We start from the raw sequence: 23,786 nt of genomic DNA, 5'->3' as shown, positions 1-23,786 counted from the left end.
GGCAAAACAAGTCTTTACAAAAAATACAAAGACAGTGGTTTATGCCTGTAGTCCTAGCTACTCAGGAGGCTGAGATGGGAAGATCACCTATCTGGGAGTTCGAGGCTGCAATAAGCCATGATTGTGCCACTGCACTCCAGCCTGGGTGACCATCTGAGACCCTGTCTCAAAAAAAAAAAAAAAAAAAAAGACTACATTCACTGTATACATGGCCTTTTCCCCCTAACTAGATATGTACCTTCTTAAAGGCAAGGATTCTTCATAGTGCTTTGCCCATAATAGGCGCTGATATTCATTGGATGAATGTATATAGTGAAGAATTTTAGATCTGATTACCACAATTGGGACCATAAACATGTATAAACTCCTTGGGAGTCTGCTTTATATACTTTTTATCCCCCTAAATGTTTCATTAATGTTGCAGAGAGGCTTACTGGTTTCTGGAGGTGTCTTATTAAGTATTGAAATATGATTTTCTAAAATTTCCTTTATAATACAGGCAAAAGATAAGTAAACTGTAGACAAAGCTTTCATCTCTGTCAGCAGCTATACAGAGGAAGTAAACAGCTTAGCCCCTAAACAGGAGGAAGTTGTTCAACTACAGGCTTCTTAGTAGCAAGTTAAACCAGTTATATTTTGTAAAACTGAGCCTGAGTGGTAGGGAAGCTATCACTTTAATACTCTAGAGGCAGAATGCCACATAGGACTTTGGGTCACATACTTCTTTTCCAGGGTCTCCTCAAAATGCAGTTTCTATTTACAGTTGACTTTGGCCCCTCTTTACCCATGTCAAAATCAAGTAGTCTGAACATGGAAACAGGAACAGGGACTAAGGTTTGGTCAAGTGGCCCTCATTGTTCCAAGAGTAATTTAGGCTACATAAACTTGGAAAGTATAGGACCAGATTACCTTTTGTCTCTAAATTCTACTCTAAGTAGCTGGCACTGTATCTCTGACAGGGCACAGAAGTGGGCTCCTTACTATTCTGACCATCAAGTGGCCAACTCTTCAAATACACGGTAGCTATCTATTTCACGTGAAAGGCCTCAGTACTCTGCTCACTTGAACTACAGAAAACAGGCCACAATACTTGGTTACAATACTGGAACTCTGAACCTATGTGAAGGAGAGAAAAAGAATGGTGAATGAGATACCAGCTGGGTTCTTTCCACATTCAGGGCTCAGCAATGTTGGGGTTTTACTTGTCTCTAATCCTGGAGAGGTATCTAGCCTTGGAAGGAAGCTGAGCCTGTAGCTAACGCATAAGCACACTGTATTCAATAAAACATTTTTATTCTGTACAATATATATGTGTATTTAAATATATATACATATGTATATATATATATATATATGCGCAGAGAAACCTCAGCCAACAAATCCCTGAGTCCATGGGAACCCAGGACACTAACAAAGGGAAAGGAGAGTCCATGCCTAAAGAGTAGGAAATATGGCAACATCTTTCCCTTTCCTCCTGGTTCCCTGCAACAGAGGGAAGGGAACAGTCACTACAGATTACTAAAACAAGAGGGTTTAGGTGGGGCAGGAAGGTGGGGTGAGAGTGGTAGGATGGGGAACTCAGATGCCACCAGTCTGGGAAAGTAAAACATTTGATCCAGCATGAAAGCCAACATGACCACAGAGGAAAAGGACCAGACTGATGGGCATGCAGCTGGCCTTTGGTATATGCCAAGCCTTTGCTTGGTAGCCCCACACCTGGGCCAGCACAACAAATAGCACCTGTGGGGCCTATGAGCCGGGAGAGGGTGAGGGAGATAGAGATTGGGGAAATGGCCCTTGAGTGAAAGGGAGATAAAGCTGAGGAAGAGGCCTCAGGCCTCAGCACAGGGTGGGAACACTACCATTCACTGTCCCTGTGCCATTTCTTCAGACTCTGAGCCACCACCACCAGATGGCCAAGAGCAGATAACCTTTTGTCCACAGCCAGGTAGAGATGGGCAACTTACATGGCCTTGAGAAGAGGTATAGAAAAAGGAGTGCTTTTGAGGGCCACCCCGTTGTGACAATTCCTGAAGTGCAGAGACCACACCAGCAAAACATGCCCAGTCTTAGTAGTGGGGCCGAGGAATTGATGAGTGGATGTAGTCAGCTCCAGCAGACAGGCCACAGGGTTGCCAGGTTTGATGAGCCAACCAGGTGAGCACACAGCTTCTGAGCACTGCCCTGAATCCTGTCTTCTCCCTCAGGACTGCCCTTTCATGGCCACACCAAGTTTGGCACCTCTCCAGAAAGTTGGCAGGGAGCAAGTGGCAGCACCCCTCTCTCCCTAGCCTATTAACACACAGAGCCGCCAATGGCGGGGCAGCATGGCCGGAAGTCACCTTATATATTGTAGGGACAGCAATAGAACTGTCCCTGCCTGAAGGATTCAAAAGCCCATGTTGGCCTGGGCTTCTCCTGCAGTAATGGCTTGTACATCAGTGACATGGCCGATGCCCTTGGTGACACCCTCCCGGAACAGCAGTTTGGCGCCCACCTTCAGGTACTCTGGGTGCTTCAGGAAGCGGAAACGTACCACTGCCTTCTCGCCTGTCCGCAGTTTGTCCTGCAGCAGATAAGTGGTCACTCCCCTGGCCAGTGCCTTCTGTCCCATTCTATGCCAGCTGTGGCTCTCCACCCTCCAGAGGCCTATCAGGCCGCTACCCACCCTAAGTGGGGTTTTATTCCCATTGTGGGATCAAGGAGTTCTCTGCCAGTCTGGGGCAGGCCTCCCTCTTTTCTGACCTCTGGAGAAATGGAAGGCCAGGTCCCTCTCACCTTGGCATGGATCTTTTCCACCACTGCCGTCTGACGTACGTTGCCCACGTGTACTGTCACCTGGAATCCTCGTCGGAAGGTGGTGGCATGGAACAGTAAGACTATCTCTGCCTCAAACACTGAGCAGATGGTAGGATTCATCTCCGGGCTCACCATCACCATGCCCTGGGGAAGAACAGACCCCAGGCCCAGGAAGGGCAGCTCTAACATCAGACTCTCCCTACCCAGCCATCCCACACCCTTTATAGCTCCTGAATTTCCTCTTCCTCTACACAACTCTGAACACTTCGACTTCAAAAGACAATAATCAAAACTCTCAGAGGGAATGAGTCTTTACCCACCTCCTACGTCCTCTAGCCCATCTAACGCTTTGCATTTTTAGGGTCCTGAACGCTAAAAATAGTGTGCACTAAAAATAGTGTAACATAGTGATTCATATTTAGTAATCTGCACTTCATGAGTATGCTAAGCTGTTTTTATAGTCTCTGTAGCTAGACCAGAAGCTTCTTGGGTCAGAGAGTGTGTTTTCTCTCAGTTTCTCTGAAGCACCTTAGGTAGGTGCTCATTCAGTAGCCAGTCTCCTAGGCACTTCTCTTAGTGTTCCCTCCCCAACCCATGCACCCACCTCACCTTGCGAAGCAGGGCACGGTCAAAGTCCCCAAGCGCCAATGTAGCAGCCTGACCAGCTCGCAGCACACGACAGGCAGAGCGGTTGCGCTGGATGCTGCATACTCTCAGTTCCAGGAAGCAGCCATCATCCGTGGGGCCCACCACCAGCTGGTCCCCCTCACGGCAAATCCCACTGCAGCCCAGAGGGCAGGTGGCACAGTGTCAGCCAAGGTCCCCATACCTACTTCTCTATTAGGATCACCCAGAGCATTCCTTCCCTTCTAGGGTTGAGTCCCTCAAGTGGGGAAGAAGAACCCTAAATTCTGACTTGGATGTAGGGGGGAATCACTGCTAGAGTTCAGAATCAGAAAACTAATTTCAAAAAAGGCCAGCAGTGATGGCGGACAGAGAAGCACTTGCTGGTTTAACACTGAACACCTAACCCCTGAAGGAGCAAGTTATCCCCTTGAGTTTCATTCTCTGCTTTGCAGTCTTAGGCCAGGCGCAGTGGCTCACACTTGTAATCCCAGCACTTTGGGAGGCCGAGGCGGGTGGATCACTTGAGGTCAGGAGTTCAAGACCAGCCTGGCCAACGTGACGACCCCATCTCTACTAAAAATACAAAAATTAGCTGGGCATGGTGGCAGGCACCTGTAATCCCAGCTACTTGAGAGGCTGAGGCAGGAGAATTGCTGGAATCCAGGAGGCAGAGGTTGCAGTGAGCTGAGATCATGCCACTGCACTCCACCCTGGGCAACAGAGCGAGACTGTCTCAAAAAAAAAAAAAAAAAAAGCAAGCAAGCAAGCAAAGAAGAGTCTTAAGTGACGTCTCTCATTTCCCTATGTGAGATGAAATCAGTTGAATACACTCTAGTTTTTTTCCTGGAGCCCAAAACCCACACTTCTCTCTCAGGGGCCTGGAGATTCCCAATAGGCAGCAATACTGTTTCTTCCCTCCAAAGCCAACAGACTACCATTCTCCAGCTCTTCTGATAGTGAAACCCTAATCTGCAAATAAGCATGTCCTTTAAATGGGTTCTGTTCAATTCCAGGGTCTCCTCTTTTGGGCCAGAATGTCTTTGAATATACGGGTGAGGGCTGAGTGGGGAGGGTAGCAAGCAAGACAATTCACCTGGAAAGTGTCCCTCCAACAACAGTCCCCACCTCTGGTACTGTGTAGATTTCATCTACCTGAAGCCAAAGAAAATGCTATCAATGGCCTGCCAAGTAGGGCTGGTGGGTCCAAAATCTCTAAACAGACTCTGGGTTTAGTCTGAAGCAGCCCCTCCCTGTTTCCCAGCCTATTAGCTGGGCAGTCACCTACCTGGAATTCTGTCAGCTGCTGCATGAGTTCCTCCTGCTCTTTGCTGTTGGTGAGTGGCGGCAGAATATTCAGAAAGACTTTGAGGAGGTCCAGACTCTCTCCAGACACACTGGACAATGTGAAGATGGGGGTGACACTGTAGAGGGAAGCATAGAATGGACAGATGAAGACACTCCAAACAGGAGGCAGAGGCCAGATCCCCATACATGGAAAGGTGAGCTTTGCTCTTGGCTGGGGACCCCTCTCTCCTGTCTGCAAATGGCTCAGAAACTCTGGGCGTTCTTGTGAGCCAATCGAGCAATGTCACACAAGAAGCCCATCCCAGAGCCCAAGGGAAACAGCAAATGCCTGGTATAGCACTTCATCCCCATGGTCCCAGGCATCAGCAATGCTCCAGGTTGACTAGTAGGGAGGGTCAAGCCCTTTAGCAAGATGTCCCTCCACAATCCCAAGCTGAAACACCCACAGAACTAAGCCAGAACTGGTCTGGCCCTGGAAGAGTGGGATATCATGCTCCTGGGCCCCGGGATCTGTGGCAGCCTTCCTAGTGGATCAGGGCTTTACAGTAAGGTGGGCTTACTTGGGTGACTGAGCAAACTGCTGGGCAGCAGTGACGGCATCATCCTCAGAGGTGACTAGCATGGGGACCTTGTGGCACCCAGGCTGCTTGAGGACCCGCTCCAACTGTCGTACTGTCCTCTCCACTGTGGTCTTGGCACACAGGTCGATCTTGCTGACCACGATGAAGAAGGGCACTTTCAGGGCCAGGGCCAGCCCCAGATGTTCCCTTGTGGTGCCAGCTGCCTCAGAAGGACAGCAAGCAGCGGAAGAGAAGAGTGAGAATGCAGAAGGGAGGAGAGGGAAGAAGAGAAGCATTGGTCTGTCTCCAAGATTTGAGGCCCAGGGTAGGAGAGTCAGCACCCCCCTTCAGCCCTGTCCCTGCCCTAATGCCTCGTACCAATCCCAGTGTTGGCACTGACGAGGAGCAGGGCGCAGTCGGGGCAGTATGACGTGAGGCCAAAGATGGTGGTGTGTAGGTACTTATGGTGGCCTGCCAGGTCGATGAAGGTGATCATCTTGGAGCTGCTCTCACAGATCTCTTCTGCCGTCCGTGAGTCGCTGTAATTCACCACCTGGCCCAGGGCCCAGGGCTCTCAGTGCCCCCTGCCAGCCCTTCCAACCCCTTCAGAGTTGCCAGGACCTAAACCATTCCCTGGGTGACCCTGCCTCTTAATCCTGACCCCATTTTTTATTTAATTCAGTTGATTCCCCAATGATTTCCTAAGAGGGACAGAGCTTGTTCACAGTCCCCTCAGGGCATTCATCTATACTATTTCAAAAAGTCTCCACACTCTGCCCCCATCGTATGTCCTTCACTACTACCATCCCATCCTCAGAGTCTGGCCCCATTGGGTCCCACTGATCCCATGCACCTCTCCCTTGCTGTTAAAGCCCAGGATCTCGAAGCTGATGCTGGAGGTTCGGCCAGACTGAATCTCATGCAGGTGGCGGAAAAGGTTGAGCCGAGCCCGGCCCCGCCCATTGTCCAGCTCTCCCTGGGTCAGGACTCCAAGCAGAGTCGACTTCCCTGAGTCCACATTCCCCAGGACGGCCACACGGAGGTCTAGGAACTGTGGATGAATTGCCAGAGATAAGGACTCCAATCCCTCACCCCTCTCACTGAAGACTGGGTCAAGGGCAGTGACGTTCCCTAGGGAGCAAGTGATGAACTGGAAGCCCCCAGGATCCCAGGCCAGGAGTCAGCCTGCCACCATAGGGCCCTTCCACAGTGTGGACATGAGGGACAGGGATGGGTGTGTGCTCACCTGTTGGTTGTCAGGGACCTTTCGTACTAGCACCTCGGTGATCTTCCGGGGCATGTCGCTATCATAATCCACTTCTCGCTCTCGAAGAACGGTGATGTCTGCCCCAACCCTGTCACAGCAAGGCCACAGATGCCATATCTCACCTGTCCTTCTCCTATTCCAGGCTTGCTCTGGACCTACAGACTTCCTGCACCTCCCACAGAGCTCCCAATACCTTAGCGCACTTCCTACCACCCTCCAATTTATTCTTCATTCACAATTCCCTTTAAAACAAATACATATATCTTAATTCAAGGATCTAAACAGCCTAGGTCCAGTGAGGAGGGGACCAAAACACTAACCTTCCCCACTTCAGCCCTTTGTCAAGAGAAGGAAAGTCCCACCTTTGCCCCTCAGGCCCTAGGTAACTGGGTATGTATGGGTCTTCCCAAGTCAAATAAAGGAGAACTGGTGGGGAAGGGAAAGCATACTTCTCTGCCATCCGGTGCAGGGTCTTGAGTGAAGCTCGCATTTCCTCCTCAGCCAGCCCCACCAGCAGCCCATTGTCCTCTACCCCAATCTGGTAGACAGCCTCACCACGTCCCTCCTGGAGTCGCCACTTCATCTGTGTAACCAGGTGCTCAAAGCGGTACTGGGATGGATTCACCAGCTTCAACTTAGGGCAAGTGGGGTATCATGAGGTGAAATCAGAGGTGTTCCTCCCAAACCTACATGGTCCCCACCTGTTCTGCTGTAAGGACCAAGACTTTCCCTTTCCACTTAAACTCATACCTGATCCCCCTCCAACAGAACAAGGTACAGAGCCCTTAACCTGAATCATATCCTTAAACTGCTATAGACTATGAAGTTGGAAGGCTCTCAGAGAAATTATCCCATGCTGGTGGATCACCTGAGGTCAAGAGTTCGAGACCAGCCTGACCAACATGGAGAAATCTCATCTCTACTAAAAATACAAAATTAGCCGGGCGTGGTGGCGCATGCCTGTAATCCCAGCTACTCAGGAGGCTGAGGCAGGAGAATCTGAGATTGCACCACTGCACTCCAGCCTGGGCAACAAGAGCAAAACTCCATCTCAAAAAATAGAAAGAAAGAAAAAATAAATTATCTCACGCTGGCAAGGACAACCTACCCCAGCCCCTGCTTTTCCCCAGCCTAGGACTCACTTTATATTCAATGTTTCCATCTTCAGCCTGAAAAGAAACAGTGAGCAGTTACCATACACTGTCCAGACCCAATCCCTACTTCCCCTCAACTCCCACTGGGTCCAGGTAGCTAATTTGAGAAAGCAGGAAGCCCCACTGGCACTTGCTCAGGCAAGTGCCTGTTAAAGGTCAGTGGCAGGCAAGATGCTCTATTCAACGCCAGCATGGCCTCTATGAAGGGAAAGCCTGTAAGGACACAAGGAGTCACCCATTTAAGCCAGGCACAGAACCCTGAATCAATCCATTCTTTGATCACTGGCACCACGTTCTTCCTAGATGCAAGATCATCCCTTCCTCCCCACCTCCAGGGCCTCAAACCCGCTTTTCCCAGAAGTCTATGTCTCTTCTGTGCCCAGGCTATTAAAACCTTTCTTTGTCACTGGTCTAGGAAACACCACTTCCTCCCTGCCTGCCCCTCTCAGCTGATGTCATCTAGAGTAAGAGGCTGCAAGAGGTTCTGGATCAGAGCCAAAGGGTGAGCTCCGCAATGGTCACTACAAGCCTGATGACCAAGATCTAGGTGAGAGAGGAGCAGAGCTCCAAAGTTGGGGCTGAGAGGAACAGAAAAACTCAGAAAATGTAATGAAGTGGACAGACTTGCTATGGCCTTCACCTCCTGCCGCCTAATCTCAGTGGAGGTGAAATCCTGAATCCACCCCACAGTATCTTCTAGTTCCAGTGGGTAGCACAGCACAGAAGCACCCTGTTATCTGAGCCTTCCTCTCCCAGGTGCAAAGGGATATGGGATTTGCCTGTTTGGCCAGTCTGCATTTTTCTATCCCTCTCTCTGGATATTTTATTTTTCCTTTTCCTTTCCGGTCATCATTCCATCCCTTCAAGGCTCTCTGGCTCCCAGGCCCTAACAAGTCTTCACTCATAATCTCCACCTCAAGGTGTGTTAAGGAGATTATTTTTTTCCCCATCAATAAAAACCTTCCAAAAACCTTTTAATCATTTTTCTGGGGATGGGTGGCTTCAAAAAATGTGGTGCAAGAATGAGAGTCTAGGGCCCAGATCAATGGTTCCCAAAGTGAGGTCCTGGGACCAGCAGCATTAGCATCACAGGGGAACTTGTAAGAAATGCAAATTCTCAGGCCCCTCCTCACTAGTAAGAAAGAATCATAAATTCTAGGCTGGGCACGGTGGCTCACGCCTGCAATCCCAGCACTTTGGGGGGCCGAGGCAGGTGGATCACCTGAGGTCAGGAGTTTGAGACCAGCCTGGCCAACATGGTGAAACCCCGTCTCTACTAAAAATACAAAAATTATCTGGGCGTGGCGGGCACCTGTAATCCCGGCTACTCGGGAGGCTGAGGCAGGAGAATCGCTTGAGAACCCAGGAGGCCGAGGTTGCAGTGAGCTGAGACAGCGCTACAGCACTCCAGCCTGGGCAACAGAGTGAGACTCCGTCTAAAAAAAAAAAAAAATTGGCCGGGTGTTGGGGGCCAGCAATCCGGGAGATTCGATACATGCCAAGTTTGATAATCACTGGCTTAGGCTGTGTGTAAGGAACACACTGCTCTTTTCCCGGGTACTCCCCTTCTCCATGTGGAACAAGTTTAGAAGAAGTGGTGGTTACTCTGTCTGCCTCTTGTCCCAGGATGCAGTCTCTCTTCCCCTATGGCGGCACACGCAGTTGGTTGGGGTGCTCTTCCTGGGATCCCCTTTCTCTACTTCTCTCCTGCGGTAATCTAGATCAGAAGGGGGAGTCCTCCCTCTCCACTCTTCCTCCCTCTCCACTCTTCCTCCCTGAGATCCTGTCACCTGAGTCCAGTCTCTGCCCTTCCTCTCTGGGGTCCCGGGACCGGAAAGAGGGGTTCTCCTCCCATGCCCCTCCTCCCTGGGGTCTCGACAACGGAAGGGGGGATTAATTCTCTGGGTCCCGCCTCCCTGGAGTCCTGGGCCGGAAAGAGTGGCTTCTTCCCGCCCCACCACTTCTCAAGTGCTCACCTCGGGGGGCAGGTACGGGGGATTGTTGGCTTTGCCCCCTCTGTTCCTTCCGTTCTTCTTCTTTCCCTTTGGGCCCCCGCAGCCGCTGGTGCTGCCGGCCCCCCTAGCCTTGAGGGTTCCGCCCACGGCCGGGCCCCCTCCGGGCCGGCAGCAGCCGCCGAACAGCTCCGATACCCGCGAGTCCATCCGCCGCTGCCGCCAGCCCCCCGCCCGGCCCCTCCCGCGGCCGCAGCCGCCGCCGTCGCCGTCGCCGCCGCCCTTACTGCCACTGCCGTGTCCGGCCGGCCCGAGCAGAGTGGGGTGGGGCTCTGCAAAAGCTACGCCCCCCACCTCCTTGGCCTCCGGGTCGCGTCAGAAACAGCCGCGGGGCACCACGGGATATAGAGTCCCCAGGCCTGGAAATTCGCTCAAAATGACACGCCGCCGCCCTACAACTCCCAGGAGGCATCGCGGCGCAAGTGGCCGCGGGAGTCGTCGGAGGCGTGGGGAAGGAGCGCGCCTTGGCGCGCAAAGGCCTAAGGGAGCTGTAGTCTGGATTGCAGTCCCCGCGCTGTGGTCTTTTTCTAGGGCTTGGGGGCAGTTTAGAACCTCGCAGCCTGGGTGGCGAGGACACCAGCGTCGACGAGCTTACATCAGAATCGACCCTTGTGGGCGCTCCGGGATTTGGCCCTTTAGCGCGGATCCTAGACAACAGGTTTTGGACCTCGAGAGCCGCAGAACTGAGGCTACTGGTCCCGCCAGCCTGCTGGCTCCGCCTCTGCCTCAGTTTCTTCCCCAATGGCCCGCGTGCCGCTGGGGTGAATCAGGGCTAACGCTAGGGCGGAGGCGGATGGTGATTAGCCAAATTACGGCTGTTATTGTTGCGATGACTATGCTACCTTTACATAGTAGTCACTGCTTTATTACCAGGCTGGCACCGTCCAGGGGCTGGTTTTAACAGCCGGAGGCACCGCGGTGGCTGCGACACGAGACCCGAACCCGTAAACCAGCTTGCTGCCCGAAGGCTGCAAGCATACTCAAAGCGAGTATTCCTCCTCCCCTTTGTTTTGAAGCAGAACCAATCGGGAAGAACCTAGTTTGGTTTTAAACAGCCAAGACTGTAGGAGGGGCCTGGCCCCTACTTCGGGCGGGGCTGGGGCTCGGGTTACACCAACCACCACGAGGGCGGGGCAGTGGCCGGGAATAGAAACTTGGCCTAGGGCCACAGGGGATTGTTGGCTTTTGACTTTCTTGCGAAGCAATCTCCTGCTGTTTAGTGCTGTTGCACTCTACAGAGTACACACATTCAGCGACATAAGCCAGTGCACAGAACACCAGAAAGGCAGGGCGGAAAAGCAGTAACGTTGCTGAGCTGCGAGTCAGGACGCTAGGGCTCAATTCACAGCCGCATGGCTGTCTCATGACTCACACCACTCACAGTGTGTTCTCTTCTCCCCTCTTCTGGAACTGCGAGGTGCTCATACACGGTCAAGAAATTAAACAACTCAGCCAGGTGCGGTGGCTCACGCCTGTAAATCCCAGCACTTTGGGAGGCCGAGGTGGGCGGATCACCTGAAGTCAGGTGTTCGAGACCAGCCTGTCCAACATGGTGAAACCCCGTCTCTACTAAAAATACAAAAATTAGCAGGGTGTGGTGGCGCATGCCTGTAATCCCAGCTGCTCCGGAGGCTGAGACAGGAGAATCACTTGAACCCGGGAGGCGGAGGTTGCAGTGAGCCGAGATCAGGCCATTGCACTCCAGCCTGGGCAACAGAGCAAGACTCCAACTAAAAAAAAAAAAAATATGAGCCTGGCATGGTGGTGCATATCTGTGGTCCCAGCTGCTCGGGAGACTAAGGCAGGAGAATCGCTTGAACCCGGGAGGTAGAGGTTATAGTGAACCAAGATCATGCCACTGCACTCCAACCTGGGTGACAGAACGAGACTTTGTCTCAAAAAAAAAAAGAAAAGAAAAAGAAAGAAATTAAGCAACTCTTTTCTCTAGACTTCAGTTGTCCTTGGAAAACTAGAAGCAGCAACAATGACTTACCTCTGGTGATCCCTTCGGGGGTTCAGACTTGGTAGAGTCCATGGCTTCCTCCCAGGGCCACAAGGAGGGAGGCAGGTCTACTGATCATGCTGTTCACATAGCATAATTTTCCAAAGCAGTGACAGCAGAAAGACCAAAACCTGCAAAAGGGCCTAGCTCACCCTAGGCCAATTATGTGGGTCTTCAGTGGTTGAAAGCACATGTGATTTTTCTTAGTCCTGTGCCACTGAAGGAAAGGTTATGCTGTAAAAGTCTAGCCAGGGGTACAGGCCTACTAGAGAAACTGTGGTTTAGAGACAGAGACTAGAGAACTCAGTGAGAGATCTCAAGAAAGATGGGAATTGGAAGGAAGAGATAAGACCATTCTCCCAACATTCTCACCATGACCAGCCCTGGGCTCTCTCGATAACCAGAGCCTGCTGCAGTTGTCTGATAACATGTGTCCCTTCATATACATGGATTTTAAAATTTTTATTTATTTATTTTTGAGACAAGGTCTCCCTCTGTCACTCAGGCTGGAGTGCAGTGGTGTGATCACAGCTCATTGCAGCCTCAACCTCCTCTGCTCAAGCAGATCCTCCCACCTCAACCTCTGGAGTAGCTGGAACTACAGGTGTGAGCCACCACGCCCAGCTAATTTTTGTTTTTATTGTTTGTAGCGATGGGGTTCCCCCATGTTTCCTAGGCTGGTCTTGAACTCCTAGGCTCAAGCAATCCTCTTGTCTTGGCCTCGCAAAGTGCTGGGATTACAGGCATGAGCCCCACACCTGACCCAGTATTTTATTTTATTTATTTATTTAGAGACAGAGTTTCGCTCTTGTTGCCCAGGCTGGAGTGCAGGTGCAATCTTGGCTCTGCAAGATCTGCCTCCCGGGTTCAAGCGATTCTCCTGTCTCAGCCTCCCGAGTAGCTGGGATTACAGGTATGTGCCACCACACCCGGCTAATTTTGTATTTTTAGTAGAGACGGGGGTTTCTCCGTGTTGGTCAGGCTGGACTCGAACTCCTGACCTCAGTTGATCCACCTGCCTCAGCCTCCCAAAGTGCTGGGATTACAGGTGTAAGCCACCGTGCGCCCAGCCCTATTTATTTTTTAAAGGTGGCGAGGAGGAGGAAGAGAGAATGATTGATTGATTGATTTCTTTTTTTCTTTTTGAAGTAGGATCTCCTTCTGTCACCCAGGCTGGAGTGCAATGGCACAATCTTGACTCACTGCAACCTCCATCGCCTGAGAGCAGTTCTTCCACTTCAGCCCCCCAGGTAGCTGGGAATGCAGGGGCGTGCCACAATGCCTGGCTAAGTTTTGTATTTTTTGTGAAGAAGGGGTTTGCCATGTTGCTCAGGCCGGTCTTGAACTCCTGGACTCAAGCAGTTCTCCCATGTTGGCCTCCCAAAATGCTGGGATTACAGGCGTGAGCCACCATGCCCAGCCAGACCCAGTATTTTAATCACTGTACTTTTATAGTATGTTTTGACCTCTGGTCCCTACTTCCTGAAACATACCCTTTTCTTGGCCTCCATGACCTGACACTTGTCTTTTTTTTTTTTTTTTTTTTTTTTTTTTATAAAGACCCCATCTCTACTAAAAATACAAAATATTAGCCGGGTGTGGTGGTGGGCACCTGTAATCCCAGCTGCTTGGGAGGCTGAGGCAGGAGAATTGCTTGAACCCCGGGGGCAGAGGTTGCAGTGAGCTAAGATCATGCCATTGCACTCCAGCCTGGGCAACAAGAGCGAAACTCCATCTAAAAACAAACACAACAACAAAAAAACTTTTGGACTCAATCAGTCCCTCCACTCTCAAGCAATTCTCCCATCTCGGCCTCCCAGAATGCTGAGATTATAGTCGTGGAGCTACCATGCCCAGCCAGACCCAGTATTTTAATTATTGTGTTTTTTTTTTTTTTTTTTTTTTTTGAGGCGGAGCCTCACTCTGTCACCCAGGCTGAAGCACAATGGTGTGACCTCAGCTCACTGCAACTTCCACCTCCCAGGTTCAAGGCATTCTCCTGCCTCAGCCTCCCAAGTAGCTGAGATTATGGGGATGCACCACCACGCCTGGCTAATTTTGTATTTTTAGTAGAGACAGGGTTTCTCCATGTTGGTGAGGCTGGTCTTAAACTCCCAACCTCAGGTGATCCGCCTGCCTCAGCCTCCCAAAGTGCTGGGATTACAGACATGAGCCACTGCGCCCGGCCTCTAATCATTGTACTTTTACAGTATGTTTTGACTTCTGGTCCCTACTTCCTGAAACACACCCTTTTCTTGGCCTCCATGACCTGACACTTGTCTTTTTCTGTAGGGACAAGGTCTCATGTTGCCCAGACCGGTCTCAAACTTCTGGATTCAAGCATTCCCCTTGCCTTGATTTCCCAAAGTGCTTACAGGCATGAGCCACCATGCCTGGCCCCACTTGTCTATTTTGGTTTTGGAGGCGGGGTCTCACTCTGTCACACAGGCTGGAGGGCAGTGGTTCGATCACAGTTCACTGTAGCCTCAACCTCCCAGGCTCAAGCAATCCTTCCACCTCAGCCTCCCAAAGTGCTGGGAGTACGGGCATGAGCCACCTTGCCCGGCGATTTGTCTATTTTTCTTTATCCTTCTGTGGGTACTCCTTAGTCTTCTCCATAGGTTCTGTCTCTGTGGTCATCCCCTAAATGTTAGTGTCTTCAATAACCTAGCCCATTCTCATTCCACACCCTCCCTGGGTGATGTTATCCACTCACATGATAATGGCTCTTAAATACATGTCGCTATTCCAAATGGCATTCCTAAATATTTCTATTCATTGTCCTATGGAGATGTCAAATTCAATCTGTGAAAAGCTGAACTCATCTTTTCTCCTACTCACCTCCCACCCCAATAAACCTGGTCCTCTTTTAGTGTTTCCTCCATCCTTTTTTTTTTTTTTTTTTTTTTGAGTCATGGTCTCACTCTGCTGCCCAGGCTGAAGTGCAGTGGCTTAATCATAGCTCACTGTAACTGTCGAACTCCTGGACTCAAGCAATCCTCTGCCTCAGCCTCCTGAATAGCCAGGACTACAGATGTGCACCCACCACACCTGGCTAACTTTTAAAAACTTTTTTTTTTTTAATTTTGCAGAAACAGGGTCCCCAATATTGTCCTGGCTGGTATCAAACTCCTGGCACAACTGGCCATACAATTGCTGAAGTCAGAAACCTGCTTGTTTTCTTGTCAGTCTTCTTTTCTTTTCTTTCTTTTGACATGGAGTCTTGCTTTGTCACCCAGGCTGGAGTGCAGTGGCGTGATCTCAGCTCACTGCAACCTCTGCCTCCCGGTTCAAGCGATTCTCCTGCTTCAGCCTCCTGAGTAGCTGGGATTACAGGTGCATGCCACCATGCCCAGCTAATTTTTGTATTTTTAGTAGAGACAGGATTTCACCATGTTGGCCAGGCTGGTCTCAAACTCCTGACCTTGTGATCCACCTGCCTTGGCCTCCCAAAGTGCTGGTATTACAGGTGTGAGCAGCCACGCCCGGCCTCTTGTCAGTCTATTTCTATTCCTCCTCCTCCTTGTAAATCAATCACCAAGTTATGTTCACTGGACCTCCTAAATATATCGAGTTACCCAATTATCTCCACCCCACTGTGACTACCCTAGCAGTTTAGGCTGCTTTCATCAAGTACTCAGGTAATTGCACTACCTCTAACTGGTATCCCTGCCTCCTCTCTTATCCTCTCTGTAATCCAATCTCTACCCTGCAGCCAGGGTAGAGATTATAAGATGTAAATTTAATCATGCCACTCTCCTACTTAAACCTTTCAAAGCTTCCCCATCTGACTACAGGATCAAGTCCAAACTCTCACATGGCTTACACAGTCCTGCCATGATCTGGCTCCTGTTGTTCACTACAGCCTTAACTCTTTATAATATGAACTCTTTTCATTCCTTGAACAGAGTATGCTCTTGTCTCAAGGTCTCCTGGAGCACTGGGCCCTCCTCTTTACCTTGCTGACTTATCCTACAGGTCACAGCTTCACACATTTCTTCTGGGACCACTCCTTCCCAGCCCCTACCCTCTCTGGGTCAGGCACCCTTGTTTTTCACTTCCACACCCCGTGTAAACCCTTCTGTATAATTCATCACATTGTATCGTATCTACAGGCAGTGAACCCCTTGAGTACAGGGTCCGCGCCTGGCTTGTTCTCCGCTGAGTCTCCAGCACCTAGGACAGGGCCTGGCACGAAGTAGGTGCACAGTGAGTAGTGAATGCTGGAGTGAATGGATGCGTGAGGGTTGGTGTCTTTTGGAAAGCAGCGCTCATTGGCTGAGAACGCCTGGGTTCTTGCTGGGCAAGGGTTAGGCGTATATTTGCCAGGGTGTTAAGGAAGGAACGGAGGGATCAAATCCCAACTCCACTTAGCCTCCCCAACACTGCCGTGGCGCCGCGCCTTTTTTCCGGCCCAACTGAACCGGAAGTGGAGGCGCGGGCTTCCCATGATGCCCCGCGGGACCTTTATTCTAACCGCAAGGAGTAAGGGGAGGAGGTCGTGATGGCGGCGCCGGAGGCGGAGGTTCTGTCCCCAGCCTCAGTCCCTGGTAAGGCGTGGGGCCCAGAGTTTGGGAAGCCTTAGGGACCCGTTTCTTCCCTACCTCCGCGCCCTCCATTTATCCCTTGGTCCTCTCCCTAGCCCATCTTCCCTGTCTTCCGGGTGTCCTACAAGGCTCTAGCTGTGACTCCATCGCCGTGGGTCGCACTGGACCCTGCTTGACTACACTTTTGACTCATTTCCCCAGATCAAGTCCCGCTGCTTTCTGAGCGGGGAGCCCTAGTTACTACCTCCGAAATACCCCCACTATCTTTCAGTCAATTAAATCTCCTCAGGCAACAGGGATCAGGAATCTCTCCCTGCCACGGCCCACACTGTAGGCTGCGGAGGGTATGGGCGTATGTCGGAGTGCCTGCTTTCTCAGGGTGGCTGGTTTGGTGGCCACAGGGAATGAGAAGACTGACTTTGGCTTTTAGGTTTTAAATTTTTCTCTCTTGTCCCTCTTTTCATCTACCAGATTTGGAGTGGTATGAGAAGTCAGAAGAAACTCACGCCTCCCAGATAGAACTGCTTGAGACAAGCTCTACCCAGGAACCTCTCAACCCTTCGGAGCCCTTTTGCCCAAGAGACTGCATAGTACCAGTGGTGTTTCCTGGGCCTGTAAGCCAGGAAGGCTGCTGTCAGTTTACTTGTGAACTTCTAAAGCATATCATGTACCAACGCCAGCAACTCCCTCTGCCCTATGAACAGCTTAAGAACTTTTACCGAAAACCTTCTCCCCAGGTAGGCACAGGCTTTGGGAGCAAGTTGGTGGGAAGACTTTGTGGCTCTTAGATGGGAGGCAGGTAGAAAGGGGGTCTAAGAAATCTTCAGAGCCTGAGAGACTAAGCAGCTTCCAGGGCTTCAGTCACTTTCTCCCCATTCTAGTCTTTGGTAGCCTAACCCTTCTGGCTTTTTCTCCTGTTCTTTCTTTCTGAAACTCGTGTTGCATTTGGTCTTAATGAACTGGCTCTTCGCATTTTTTTCTTTTGAGACAGAGTCTCGCTCTGTTGCCCAGGCTGGAGTGCAGTGGTGAGATCTTGGCTCACTGCAATCTCCCCCTCCTGGGTTCAAGGGATTCTCCTGCCTCAGCCTCCTGAGTTGCTAGGATTACAGGCTCCCGCCACCACACCCAGCTAATTTTTGTATTTTATGTTTTGAGACAGAGTCTTGCTCTGTTGCCCAGGCTGGAATGCAATGGCGTGATCTCTGCTCACTGCAACCTCTGCCTCCCAGGTTCAAGCGATTCTTGTGCCTCAGCCTCCCCAGTAGCTAAGAGCACGTGCCACCATGCCCGGTTTATTTTTGTATTTTTGGTACAGATGGAGTTTCACCATGTTGGCCAGGCTAGTCTCGAACTCCTGACCTCAAGTGATCTGCCCGCCTTGGCCTCTCCCAAAATGCTGGGATTACAGGCGTGAAATACTGCGCCCGGCCTGCATGTTTCTTTTTAATAGCATCCTGTTGTTGAATTTCTGTATGAACTTTTTTTTGCTTTGTTTTTTTTTTTTTTTTTGAGATGGAGTCTCACTTTGTCACCCAGGCTGGAGGAGAGTGGCACTATCGCAGATCACTGCAACCTCAGTCTCCCAGGTTCAAGTGATTCTCCTGCCTCAGCCTCCCAAGTAGCTGGGATTACAGGCATGCACCACCACACCTGGCTAATTTTGTTTGTTTGTTTGTTTTTGATAGGGAGTTTCATTCTTGTCACCCAGGCTGGAGTGCAGTGGCGCCATCTCGGCTCACTGCAACCTCTGTCTCCCAGGTTCAGGCGCTTCTCCTGTCTCAGCCTCCTAAGTAGCTGGGATTATAGGCATGCGCCGCCATGTCCAAATAATTTTTGTATTTTTAGTATAGACAGGGTTTCACCATGTTGGCCAGGCTGGTCTCGAACTCCTGACCTCAGGTGATCTGCCTGCCTCAGCCTCCCAAAGTGCTGGGATTACAGGCATGAGCCACCATGCCCAGCCTGTTTGTTTTCTGAGACAGAGTCTCGCTCTGTTGCCCAGGCTGGAGTGCAGTGGAGCGATTTTGGCTCACTGCAACCTCCACCTTCTGGGTTCCAAGCGATTCTCCTGCCTCAGCCTCCCAAGTAGCTGGGATTACAGGTGTGTACCACCACACCCAGTTAAATTTTGTATTTTTAGTGGAGACGGGGTATCGCCATTTTGGCTAAGCTGCTCTCAAACTCCTGACCTCAAGTGATCTGCCCATCTTGGCCTCCCAAAGTGCTGGGATTACAGGTGTGAGCCACCACGCCTGGCTTACCCAGCTAATTTTTGTTTTTTTAGTAGAAACGGAGTTTCACCATGTTGGCCAGGCTGGTCCCAAACTCTTGACCTCAGGTGATCCACCTGCCTCAGTCTCCCGAAGTGGTGTTGGGATTACAGGTGTGAGCCACCGCACCAGGCCATGAACTTCTTTTGCCTGAGGATATTATTTAATTTTTGAAGTTTTTCTTTGTTCTTTGCGGCATCTCAGTTTCTTCTAGAATCCATTCTCCATTTGTTTTGTTCTGGTCTTTGACTTTCATGTTGGAGAATTTTATTGTGTCTGGTGAATATTTAAGAACAAATCACTGCAAGCTCTGTGTGCATGCCTGGGCCTTATGAGCTTATAGACTTCACTATAAGGAGATTAGGTGGCAACCTGGTGATCTCTTTGGGGGGATTCCTTAAACATAGTATTGGAAAGTCTTCCCTCTGGATGGGGGAGAAATTTGGCAGATGATCTAAGCATCTTGACACAGATTTTCATTCATTTCCCCTATATTCATTCTTGCCTCTGTGGTGCCTGTATCACCACTTCCTAAACCTTTCTGGGGTTCTGCTGTGTGTATCAGTTTGCATCCCTTGGGAGTCCCTTCTGTCAGCACTTGGTATTCAGCTCTCTTGAACTCTTAATTCTTCACCTTCTTTCTTTTCTTTTTTTTCTTTTTTTTTGAGACAGAGTCTTGCTCTGTCGCCCAGGCTGGAGTACAGTGGCGTAATCTCGGCTTACTGCAAGCTCCGACTCCCGGGTTCATGCTATTCTCCTGCCTCAGCCTCCCAAGTAGGTGGGACTACAGGCACCCGCCACCACGCTCAGCTAATTTTTTTTTTTTTTTTGAGACGGAGTCTCGCACTGTCGCCCAGGCTGGAGTGCAGTGGCGCCATCTCGGCTCACTGTAAGCTCCACCTCCTGGGTTCACGCCATTCTCCTGCCTCAGCCTCCCGAGTAGCTGGGACTAGAGGCGCCCGCCACCACGCCCGGCTAATTTTTTGTATTTTCAGTAGAGACGGGGTTTCACCGTGTTAGCCAGGATGGTCTCGATCTCCTGACTTTGTGATCTGCCTGTCTCGGCCTCCCAAAGTGCTGGGATTACAGGCATGAGCCACCGTGCCCGGCAAGGCTAATTTTGTGTGTTTTTAGTAGAGACAGGGTTTCACTGTGTTAGCCAGGATGGTCTTGATCTCCTGACCTCATGATCCACCTGCCTCGGCCTCTCAGTGCTGGGATTGTAGGCATGAGCCACTGCGCTCGGCCAACTCTTCATCCTCTTTCTGTCTTCCAAAACTTTGTGTTTGCATTTGACTAGTGTTGTGTAGTCTCCAGTTCTTTGCCCTTGGGAGTTTTCTTTCTCGGTCTTTCCTCTTCTTTCGTTCATTTGTTTCTTAATTTCTTTTCTCTCATTTTGTAGTATTTCAGGTGGAAGCGCAAATAAGCATTGTTCAGTTTACTATGTTTAAGTGGAAGAACAAGTTCAGAGTCATGTTTATTAGACCAAATAATCCTTATTCCTGTTATCACTCCCTGTATAGCAAAAATTTGTTGTCACTTTGTCATACTACCAAATCTCTATTTTAGTTGTTTATATCTGGATATTCTCCACCTTCAGAACACTGTGTTTGCTGTTCTATATGTGGGAGAATTATGGTTTTGTACAAATAATATATTTTCCTTTTCAGTATAATGCCCTCTGATAAAACACAGTGTTGTGGCTGTGGCGGTTCATTGAGCTAGAAATTCAGTCCTGTAAGTCTATGTACACATCCCAGCAGGGTTCTTTTCAAAGGGCATTAGCTTCCCCCTGCCTTGTTCTTCTCTCCCGCCATTCTTTGTCCTCACAGGCAGAGGAGATGCTGAAGAAGAAACCTCGGGCCACCACTGAGGTGAGCAGCAGGAAATGCCAACAAGCTGTGGCAGAACTGGAGAGTGTCCTCAGCCACCTGGAGGACTTCTTTGCACGGACACTAGTACCACGAGTGCTGATTCTCCTTGGGGGCAATTCCCTAAGCCCCAAGGAGTTCTATGAACTCGATTTGTCTCTGCTGGCCCCCTACAGCGTGGACCAGAGCCTGAGCACAGCAGCTTGTTTGCGCCGTCTCTTCCGAGCCATATTCATGGCTGATGCCTTTAGTGAGCTTCAGGCTCCTCCTCTCATGGGCACCATCATCATGGCACAGGGACACCGCGACTGTGGAGAAGATTGGTTTCAACCCAAGCTCAACTATCGAGTGCCCAGCCGGGGCCATAAACTGACTGTGACCCTGTCATGTGGCAGACCTTCCATCCGAACCACGGCTTGGGAAGACTACATTTGGTTCCAGGCACCAGTGACACTTAAAGGCTTCCGCGAGTGAATGAGTGCTTCTTAATTATAAAAACACAATGGCTGAATTATCTTTCTTCATGTGGCACTGAATTACCCATCTAGTTTGGAGCTAGAGTTTCTTCCTGGTGAGAGACGAAGCAACTCTCCTTCTGGTTGTCTGCCTCCCCTCCTCAGGTTTCCTGATGGGCTGATGGCATGTGGCGGTGACTGTAATCATTGCTGAACAACATCTCTTTGAATCAAAGGTTGATTTTCCCAGAGGGTGCTGGGTCAGGTATTTCTGTTAGGGGTTGTAAAGCAAAGATGGGTCCATAGACAGAAACTCCATGAAGGTGGCCCTTTCTGCTCCTTGCTGTGTCCTTTCAGAATTTTTCCCAGGAACATAATGTGGATGTGACTTATGAATTTAAATATAAAATAAATAGATTCTTATTATATTTTCCTGAAATTCTTTTGACTTAAAATAACTTGTCAGGTTTTAGGCTATTTTGTCTTTCTCCTTGGCCTCTTCTGCTTCAGGGCGTCTCAAAAATTTATTATATTTTTCTTTTTTGAGATGGAGTCTTGCTCTATCGCCCAGGCTGGAGTGCAGTGGCATAATCTTGGCTCACTGCAACTTCCGCCTCCCAGGTTCAAGGAATTCTCCTGCCTTAGCCTTCGAGTAGCTGAGATTGCAGGTGCCCACCACCACACCCAGATAATTTTTGTATTTTTAGCAGAGATGGGGTTTCACCATATTGGCCAGGCTGGTCTCAAACTCCTGACCTCAAGTGATCCACCTGCCTTGGCCTCCCAAAGTGCTGGGATTACAGGTGTGGGCCACTGTGCCCAGCCTTAGGATTTTTTAATAATGATTTTTTCTCTTCTTCAGCCCCAGGCTAATCTAGGAAGTTAAGTGACTTGGCCAAGTGCATATGTACTTTGATAACACAGTTAGGACTAGAGTCCTCATTAGCTATCTTTTAGCCAATGTGCTTTTCTTATCACATACAGATTTTTGTGATGCTTAAATTCTGTATCCCCCAAAGCAGAGGTCATCTTTATGTGGGAAGATTGTGGTAAAGAACTTAGCTTACCAGGCCACTGAATAAAAGCAGTGATTTTGGGAAATAGTCTGGCCTGGTGCTTGGTTTGTAGTAAACTGAGCAGGTATGCTGAGTAGCGAGAGGGGAGGAGCCACTGTGCCCGGCCAAACACCTCAATTTTTGGAAGCAAGTTGAAGACAGAATCCACACTTTGCTGGTGTTGGGGATAGGTATATGCATGTGTATGTATAATATATAAATGGTATATATAGGCTAGGTGAGTAACTCATGCCTGTAATCCCGGCACTTTGGGAGGCTGAGGTGGGCAGATCGCCTAAAGTCATGAGTTGGAGACCAGCCTGGCCAACATGGTGAAACCCTGTCTCTACTAAAAATACACACACACAAAAAGGCCAGGCACGGTAGCTCATCCCTGTAATCCCAGCACTTTGGGAGGCTGAGGTGGGTGGATCACAAGTTCAGGAGTTCAAGACCAGCCTGACCAATATGGTGAAACCCTGTCTCTACTAAATATACAAAAATTACCCGGGCTTGGTGGCGAGTGCCTGTAATCCCAGCTACTTAGGAAGGCTGAGGCAGAATAATTGCTTGAACCCAGGAGGCAGAGGTTGCAGCGAGCCGAGATCACGCCACTGCACTCCAGCCTGGGTAACAGAGTGAGACCCTGTCTCAAAAAAAGAAAAAAAATTAGCCAGGCGTGGTCGTGGGCACTTGTAATCCCAACTACTTGGGAGGCTGAGGCAGGAGAATCGCTTGAACCCAGGAGGTGGAGGTTACAGTGAGCTGAGATCATGCCACTGCACTCCAGCCTGGGTTACAGAGTGAAACACCGTCTCACACACACAAAAAAAGGTATATATATACTCACACGTATGTACATAGTATAAGATACATATATGTACTCCTAAAATACACTATTTTTTAAAAAGTATATGTACTATTTTAAGCACTTACATTATCTAACCCTAACAACTCTGCAGTGCATGAATTATTGTCCCCATTTTATAGATAGGGCCAGGGGAGATTGAGCAGTTTGCCTAAGTGGTGAAACTTGGATTCCCCTACAGTACTGCACATCCTATGTGGTTTTACTCTGAAATATTTAGCCAAGATTTGCCTTGCCAAAGGTATTAGCATCAGGAAGCTGTAAGATTTTCCTCTCTGGCTTCAGATTCTGGTGTCTGCCATGGAACCTGCAATAGGTGCTGAGTAAATATGGAATCAATGAAAGCAAAACGCCTGGGCTCTTTTCTTTTTTTTTTTTCTTTTTTTTTTTTTGAGACGGAGTCTCGCTGTGTCGCCCAGGCTGGAGTGCAGTGGCCGGATCTCAGCTCACTGCAAGCTCTGCCTCCCGGGTTTTTACGCCATTCTCCTGCCTCAGCCTCCCTAGTAGCCGGGACTACAGGCGCCCGCCACCTCGCCCAGCTAGTTTTTTGTATTTTTTAGTAGAGACGGGGTTTCACCGGGTTAGCCAGGATGGTCTCGATCTCCTGACCTCATGATCCGCCCGCTTCGGCCTCCCAAAGTGCTGGGATTACAGGCTTGAGCCACCGCGCCCGGCCGCCTGGGCTCTTTTCTGTGCTATGACCACTTGAAGCATATTCTACCAGCCAGAATTTTGACTTTTTCTGTCTACTGCTATTATAGAAGAGAGATTGAGCCATATCTCCTGCTCAGGGAAAGGAAAGGCTGAGGGGTCTGCCTAAAGGGAGTGGGGGTCGTTGTAAACCAGGGAGCCATAAATCGTTTTGAGATAACACATTAAGCCAAATCAACTCCCTCAAATACTAATTTTATTTATTTAGTTAGTTGTATTTTTTGAGACAGGCTCGCTCCGTTGCCCAGGCTGCAGTGCAGTAGCATGATCTTGGCTCACTGCA

General features: G+C 49.9%; 2 protein-coding genes across 5 annotated transcripts; one reads left to right on the top strand and one right to left on the bottom strand.

The window, feature by feature from the left end:
- Window positions 1-1,256: 1,256 nt before the first annotated feature.
- On the bottom strand, window positions 1,257-9,985 carry GTPBP2 (GTP binding protein 2). Of its 3 annotated transcripts, XM_005552896.5 has the most exons (12): window positions 9,689-9,985; window positions 7,701-7,727; window positions 7,008-7,192; window positions 6,538-6,646; window positions 6,145-6,342; window positions 5,670-5,844; window positions 5,292-5,511; window positions 4,712-4,847; window positions 4,520-4,578; window positions 3,409-3,580; window positions 2,779-2,943; window positions 1,257-2,566 (listed from the first exon to the last, which is right to left on the bottom strand). In XM_005552896.5, exons 1-12 carry the CDS (start codon window positions 9,872-9,874, stop codon window positions 2,390-2,392), a joined length of 1,809 nt encoding a protein of 602 aa, XP_005552953.1. In that variant the 5' UTR covers window positions 9,875-9,985; the 3' UTR covers window positions 1,257-2,389. The 3 variants fall into 3 exon arrangements, with proteins under 3 accessions (XP_005552953.1, XP_005552955.1, XP_065400056.1); XM_005552898.5 differs by lacking the exon at window positions 6,145-6,342 and having other exon boundaries at window positions 1,906-2,566; XM_065543984.2 differs by lacking the exons at window positions 3,409-3,580; window positions 4,520-4,578 and having other exon boundaries at window positions 1,906-2,566.
- Window positions 9,986-16,195: 6,210 nt separating this feature from the next.
- On the top strand, window positions 16,196-21,297 carry MAD2L1BP (MAD2L1 binding protein). 2 transcript variants are annotated; one of them, XM_005552900.4, is made up of 3 exons: window positions 16,196-16,276; window positions 16,745-17,010; window positions 20,376-21,297. In XM_005552900.4, the coding sequence occupies exons 1-3, from the start codon at window positions 16,231-16,233 to the stop codon at window positions 20,886-20,888; spliced, it is 825 nt and encodes a 274-aa protein (XP_005552957.1). In that variant the 5' UTR covers window positions 16,196-16,230; the 3' UTR covers window positions 20,889-21,297. The 2 variants fall into 2 exon arrangements, with proteins under 2 accessions (XP_005552957.1, XP_073894065.1); XM_074037964.1 differs by having other exon boundaries at window positions 20,214-21,297.
- The last annotated feature ends 2,489 nt before the right edge of the window (window positions 21,298-23,786 follow it).

The sequence above is a fragment of the Macaca fascicularis genome, chromosome 4 (assembly GCF_037993035.2).
Source record: "Macaca fascicularis isolate 582-1 chromosome 4, T2T-MFA8v1.1".
Taxonomy (NCBI): Eukaryota; Metazoa; Chordata; class Mammalia; order Primates; family Cercopithecidae; genus Macaca; species Macaca fascicularis.
The sequence above is the reverse complement of the archived record's forward strand: the minus strand, read 5'-3'. Positions and strand labels throughout refer to the sequence as shown.

Coding starts and splice junctions, on each gene's coding strand:
- GTPBP2 (XM_005552896.5), bottom strand. CDS start 9,874: ATGGACTCGCGGGTATCGGAGCTGTTCGGCGGCTGCTGCCGGCCCGGA. Junction 7,193..7,700: donor ATGGAAACATTGAATATAAA/GTGAGTCCTAGG, acceptor ACTTGCCCTAAG/TTGAAGCTGGTGAATCCATC. Junction 3,581..4,519: donor GTTGGAGGGACACTTTCCAG/GTGAATTGTCTT, acceptor TCTGGGCTGCAG/TGGGATTTGCCGTGAGGGGG.
- MAD2L1BP (XM_005552900.4), top strand. CDS start 16,231: ATGGCGGCGCCGGAGGCGGAGGTTCTGTCCCCAGCCTCAGTCCCTG. Junction 16,277..16,744: donor GTCCCCAGCCTCAGTCCCTG/GTAAGGCGTGGG, acceptor TTCATCTACCAG/ATTTGGAGTGGTATGAGAAG. Junction 17,011..20,375: donor ACCGAAAACCTTCTCCCCAG/GTAGGCACAGGC, acceptor TTGTCCTCACAG/GCAGAGGAGATGCTGAAGAA.